We start from the raw sequence: 6,921 nt of genomic DNA, 5'->3' as shown, positions 1-6,921 counted from the left end.
ACCTTCACTGTATAAAATTCCCTCTGGTTATATGTGCAAAGTGTATAAGACATGCAAACAACTTTTGGATCTAAGCCTGAGTCCCACCCTCAAAATGTCACAGTATATACATACAAATATTTCAAAACCTGAAAATATCCAAAAGGGAAACACTTCTGATCCCAAGCATTCAGATCAAGGATGCAAAACCTGTACTATGTTTCAAGGAAATTCTCAATAACTGCTAATGTCACAAAAATTTTGTTTTAGCATTTCTCAATTCACTTTATTTTTTAAGAGACCAAATCAAATTTACTTCTACAAAACAAATTTCTAAATTATTACAATCAACTGAGAGATTAAGAGTGTTGTGGAAGATGAACTAAAATGAGGCTTCCTTTCCCCTTCAACCTTACATCCTCCAAATAACCTATCCTTCTGGTGAAATTCAGGCAGCATAAGTAAAAAGAACAATGTTGGTGCCGATCAGCCGACATTCACCCTGATGGGACTCAAGACTCCTAGAGAGGTGACCATATGGTGGGACAATAACTTCATCAGTGGGGCCTTCTTGGGAACACTGGGTCACAGGGTTGTAACCCTGGGGACTCCCTGGCCCCGGCCCTCTCTAACTCTTACTCTGCCTTCTGCTTTCCCAGAGGCCTGGGCTGAGCAGCCCTCCTCTCCCATGCTCTCCCACCATGCCATGTCTGCCATGAGCAACTGAGAGGCGGGACAAAGCTCGTCTCGAGCTTGGGAGTGAAGACTATTTTGTCCAGGCAATGGGAAAGCTAAGCAGCACAATAATTTTAAACTGAGAGCACTGAAGCTCAATAGCAGTAATCACATACAGCAAATCCACAACTCTGATAGAAAAAAATGCTGAAAATAACTACTAAAAGTGAAGTTTTAAAAGCTGCTCTTTGGAGCCCAATCTGAAGGGGCTTTCTTCCCACAGCAACGTTCCCATCTGGATATCCCACAGTAGACCTGAGAGTGGACCTGAGAGTCTTTCCCGCTGTTGTCTTCCACCATTCCTCTGAGCCCCACATGTGTGTAACGTACCCTTGTAAAAGGCTGGAATTCTGCGCAACGCCTTTTGGGATATGTTCTTCCATATAGGAGGAAAAAAGGATCAAGCATGAATCAAAGGCAATTCATCCTGCTGCTGATCCCCAAAGACATAATTCTTTAAAAATGAGTCCGGTATCCCCGAAGGGGAGCATGTCCTGGATCAGGGAGGACAGCTGTACACAACCTGCCTCCCCATCAGCAGCCACCCCTCAGCTTCTCCTTAGAGCAGAGGGGTTCCTGCCCCAAGCAGAAGCTCAGGAGGTCAGAGCACTGCTCCACTGTAACCAGAAGGGGGCAGCATTCAATGGCAACCGGCCTTTTCCTCCAGGTTACCTGGGCCGGCTCACGCTGACTGATGCAGGCTTGGAAAAGCCTTTTGAGGCACAAGTCACCAATGCTGAGAGCAATCTCTGCCCCTATAGACATGCAGAGGTCACACGGGGTCATAAATTGTAAAGTTTAGGCCAGTCTGTGAAGCAGACTGGGCTGGTGAGAAGAATTGCCCCCCAGTACCCAGCTGGGCCTGCAGCGGGGCTGCGCCGCAGTGCCGCATAGCTCCTACCTCCCACGTGGCACGCAGCGCACCCACCCACCACGGTGTCTCGCCACAAAGCCCACACCTGCACCCTGCCCTAAGGACTCTTACCCATGACTGCACCACCTGGGGGTCCCTGGACAGGGCACAGTCACCCCACAGACCAGGCCAGAGAAACAGAGGGCTCTGCGCTGCAACCCAGCTGTGAAAAGCCAGAGAACGTGTTGCTAAGTTCTTGGACGAACCACCATACACCCCATTTAGAAGGTTGCAGAGTTTTGTATAAAAGGAATTGGTAATGGGGCCCCGTGGAGCATGTGTTGCCCACTTCGGGGCTGTAATCCCGTCGCATCCACCTCCACTGCGTTTTTATGGTGGAACTTTAGCGGTGCTTCTAATGGACACTTCAAGTGCACCAGGTGGGCATGCCAGGCAGGTGGGAAAGAGCGGGGTTCTGCGCTGGGAGGCAGAGCGGGAGAGGCCAGCCCCGCCAGCACCTCCAGTCTACTCAGGAGCCTCCGCAGTCCCTGCTCCCAGATAGCTCCTGCCTGGCTCCTGTTCTAGAGAGAGGCTCTCCAGGCACCCACAGGGTGAGAACCCGTAGCTTCTGGCCATTGCCAATCCTGAGTGGCCGTGCTCACCACTGCCTCCTCTTTGGCTCCTTTATCACCTCCACAAAAAAGTCTGAGCACAAAATTCCCTCTCCTGCACTGTGCATTTTGTTTCCCATACTAACCCAGACTGAGAGAGGAGGCTCCACACACAGGCCACCAGCTCAGGCATGGAATACCTTGGCGCAGCAGAGAGGGGGACACCCACGGCGTCTGCCAGGCTGCGCACTCCGAGACCCTGGTGTTCTAAGTTGCTTAGATGTGCTGAGCAAACCACGTGTGGGAAGAGCCCTGCGGCCTCGCCTGCTTTACCTTTCAACTTGGTGCACAGCAAAACCGTTCACTCAAGAAACCACGGAGCTAACAAAGGCCGGACACCTGCTCCCTATCCAAGGCTGTTACAAAAAGGGCTGGCACCTTCCAGGGACACAGGATAAGGGACACTCAGCACCCTCCCTCCCACAAGCAAACATATTTTTGAAAAGGAGATGAAGAACAACTTGTCAAACACTTTCGGCTGATGTTATACTCTGCAAACCTTACTCCTGATTCTGAGAACTTTTAGAATATACTTTGAATAATGAACAAGCCACGTTTCATCTAACACGGAAAAACTTATTTTCTATTAATAATAATCAGGGTCATACACTCTCCTTCAGAAATCCCGACTTTATAATGGAAGATCTGTTACCTTGTCCCAGAAAGCAGTGAAATCTTGCACATCCACTACTGTTTTGCCATCTGTTGGCTCCTGAAGGTTGGGCTGTGGTATCTCATCTAGTAACAGGAAGTTCTAAAGAAAAAGGAAAACCAGACTGCTTAAGCTGCAGAAACAAAAGCACACCAAAAACATCACTGCTTCTGTGACCCTTGTGCTAGAAGGTTCCAGCCACCCAACAGACCAGTTACCTGCTGTATCTAAGGTGTGGTCTCCGGGCTGTGGTGTTGGCTCAGCTGGCAGAGCCCTGTCTAGCACTGTGACCGCGCTCCAGCGCACTGTCTGGGTCTTGGAAGCTGCCCTCTTGGTCATGGCCAAGTACCAAGTATGGCACGTGGGAGACCAGTATTGTACTTTTTAAGACAGGGATTTGTAAGAGGCAATTCTACCACAACAAGGGCCCCTCTCAGTGAACGAGATTAGGGTTCTTTGGCCTCCCACCATGTAAGGACACCGCCCCAACACCTCCTCAAGGATACAGGAGCAAGGCTTCAACCTGAGTGTTATGGGTTTTGTCTATCTGTACCTCCCAAAGTCTCATGCAGTCATGGAGTGCACTTCTAGAGTGTTGATTAACTCCTGATCCACTGAGATTATGGGTGTGAGTGCTGCTGGGATTATGGGTGTGAATGCTACTGGGATTATGGGTGTGAGTGCTGCTGGGATTACGGGCGTGAGTACTGCACCCAGCCGGGGGCAGAGAGTCTGAATGAAACTTAAGGGAGACAGACTTGCTCTCTCGCTGCCATTGTTGCTGCTGCTCCTCCCTTGTGCTCTCTACTCTTTGCCACTGCCATGAAAGGTTACTCTCTGCCATGTGCTGCTCTGCCTTAGAGCCAGGTAAGGATGGACTGAAACCTCCAGTAACTGTGAGCTAAATCAACCTTTCCTTCCTTCATTTTGGGTGTCAGGTATGTTGTCCCAGCAACAAGAGAAGAGTAACCGAGACACTGCACGAAGAACAGCCCTCTTCAGACAACTGAGCCTACCAGCACCTGGACCTTGGACATCCTGGCCACCAGGACTGTGAAAAATAAAATTTTGTTCTCTATAAACACCAGTCTGTGATGTTTTGTTTTTTTTATTTTTTTTTCAAAGTTTTATTGACAAAGAGATAGCAATGAGACAGTTTCAAATCAAATCGGAAGATGTTTTGTTTTGAAGTTACAAACAGACCAAGCCCCCTGCCCTGAAAAAAAAAAAAAAAAGATATTCTCAAGTCCTTACCCCAGGACCTTGAAACGTGTCTTTGTTTGGAAACAGGTTCACTGCTGACATAATTAATAGGAGCTCAAACTGGAGGGCAGGACCTCTCAGTCCAACACAACTCGCCTCCTTGTGAGGACAGACATAAGGAAGCCGCGTGATCATGGGAGAAAGACTGGAGTAAGGAAACCACAACACTGGCAACCACTAGAGGCCGGACACGGGAAAGGCGGATTCGCCCCTGCAGGGTTCAGAAGTGACTGGCCCTGCTGATGCCCTGGTTCACACTCCCAGCTTCCAGAGCTGGGAGAGGACAAATTTCTACGAGAGAATAAATATGGCAGCCCCAGCATTTTCCTCATAGCGGCCCCAGCAAGCTCACTTGGAACCTACGGGGGCTTTTCCAGGACAGAAACATAAACTCCCTGTGAAGAAGAGCCTGAGCCAGATAGTCTAGAACCCACAGGCAGACCTAACCCACCAAGCAGGGGCAGGCCTGAAATAAGCACGTGCAAACGTCTGAAAAAGAGGGAGTGACACATTCGCCTAGGATTCTAACAACTGTACTCGTCCTCAAAATTCTTGTCCATCTGTTACAAATTTAACTGTAATAGTCTACTTCAAAAGATCAACTGGTGGGCTGATGAGATAGCTCAGCAGTCTAAACTACCTGCTTAGGCAATCACCCAGGGACAGTGGTTCAATCCCTGGCACCACATGCCACACCAGCCAAGCCCCCAGGGTTGGCTGAGCCGGCCAAAAAAAAAAAGATCAACTGGTAAACACTGCAAATGAAAATATCCTATTGGAGGAAAGTAACCTTGCCACGTATAGTCTCCAAGCACCCAGGAAAGAAAGACATGGTCTGTTCATTACCTCCCCCCAACTTACAGCCACCCACCTATCACTGAAGGCTGACTATTGCCATTTCTTCTTCTTCTTTTTTCAGAGAGTACAAATTAGAATTAAAACAGAAAAAATTTACAAATGATACAGAACTTCATTTAACAAAATAATATGAAGTTCACAGTATTTGCTGTAATACATAGTGTTGTCTTCCAACCAGTTATTCACAGTACCAGAAACATGCATGTAAAATTGGAAGAAAAAAAAAGTATAAGAGATGAAGAAGATAAAAAGCACAATTGAGAGAAGACAAAACAAATTAAGTATTATCTGCTCGTTTTCATAGACCAGCAGAAATGCACAGTACTGTTGCCCAATCCATCCCCGCTTACATACCTAGGTAAATTTCTTTCTCCCAACTCCTCTCCTGCCCTTCTCCTCAACTCAGTAACTCTTTCCTTTTGAATAAGTTCCTTCGCTTTTACCAGTGTCTATGGTACCCTTCAGATTCCATTTTTCTCTTTCAGGTTCTCACACTAAGGAGACAATATGATATTTGCACATGTGGGGCTGATTTATTTCACTTAAGAGTATGTTCTCTAGATGTCGCCATCTGTACCTCCACAGTCCCTGTCCAGCATGGAGGCAAAAGGGTAAACACTCTCTCGTGGCTGAAATGTAGTCTCTGGCCTCTCCCTCTCAGGACTTCTCCTACAGCTGAGCAGGTGCCAATCACTACCCGTTCTGCCACGATTCACCATGGCACCATGCTTCCATCCCTATTGAAAGCTTCCATTTGGTCATTAATGGTCTCAATGCTGGTACAAGGTTGTCACTAGTCTCCCTATACCTTTGTCCAGCACTCCCAATACTACCAAATAATTCCAAGCAGCAGCCTAAAGCTCTTCTTAAAATGCCTCAGTGTGATGGTCAATATGTTGTGTCAACTTTTGTTTTTTTTGAGACAGTGTCTTGCTACGTGCTTCAGACTGTCCTTGGACTTACTATGTGGCCCAACTGGACTCAAACTCAGGGCGACCCTCCTGCCTCAGCCTCTGAGTGCTGGGATGACAGGTGTGTGCCATCACTCCTGGCTGTTACTATTCTAACTCTGTCATTTTTCCTACCTTTACTGAAAATTACCACTGCTGAACAGACCCCTCACCCTAGAGGTAGACATGAGAGGACTGAGGTTTCCTGCCCCAACCAAAGATGTTCCTTTCTCAGGACACAAAGCACCCTGACAAAGCTACCCAAGAAAGGAAAAAAGCAAAGTTCCCAGCAAGTCACCAAGTGTATTTCACTGCACCCAGCAATATGGAAAGGAATTTTAAGCCTTTGTTCAGCTGCACTTTGATGGGAAAGAAAAAACCCTAAAGTTCATGCATGCCCAGGTATCCTGACCATAATTCCCTTAAAACCTCCTGCAGAGCCTTTCCTGCCACTGAGTCACATACCCTCATTCATCACAGAATGAAAGTCATCACTTGCCTCTAGACAGATGCATGAAAGAGGGAGGTGGGACTCTGCACTGGGATGAGGCCTTGAGTTTCCCTTTGCCCGTGTTCTGAGGATCTGCTATCTCTACATGGAATTCAAAGATGAATGCAGCACAGGACCTGGCCCGCAGAAGTCTGACCCTTAAAGGAGGGAGAAATCTACACTCAGGTAGCTTCAGGAACATAGGAAAACAAGGACCAAGTCATACACTGGGAGGCCCAAAGCAGAGACTGGACTAAAGAGCGTGCGAAGGCTAACGTGTGAGCTCGTGAGAACACAGTGCCCAGAATTTTGGTCACATGAGTGCTTTTCAGACAACATTAGCTCTGAAGCCAGCAGACTTTATTAGAGTCCTACATGATGTGAGCAGCCTCACTCAATCAGTTGAAGGTCTTTAAGGGAAAAGAAAAAGGTTGTTCTCTGAAGAAGAGAGCACTCTACCTCAAGACTGT

At 47.7% G+C, this 6,921-nt stretch overlaps 1 protein-coding gene across 2 annotated transcripts in view; it reads right to left on the bottom strand.

The window, feature by feature from the left end:
* Window positions 1-6,921, bottom strand: part of Abcc4 (ATP binding cassette subfamily C member 4) — a 249,589-nt gene that overhangs the window by 152,461 nt on the left and 90,207 nt on the right. For both annotated transcript variants that reach the window (XM_004626249.2, XM_023709652.1), the window contains one exon: window positions 2,891-2,992. In XM_004626249.2, coding sequence (XP_004626306.1) covers window positions 2,891-2,992 — 102 coding nt within the window. The remainder of the gene's footprint in view (window positions 1-2,890; window positions 2,993-6,921) is intronic.

The sequence above is a fragment of the Octodon degus genome, unplaced genomic scaffold (genome assembly GCF_000260255.1).
Source record: "Octodon degus isolate 3935 unplaced genomic scaffold, OctDeg1.0 scaffold00013, whole genome shotgun sequence".
Lineage (NCBI taxonomy): Eukaryota > Metazoa > Chordata > Mammalia > Rodentia > Octodontidae > Octodon > Octodon degus.
Note: the sequence above shows the minus strand (reverse complement) of the source record. Positions and strands in the feature narration are given on the sequence as shown.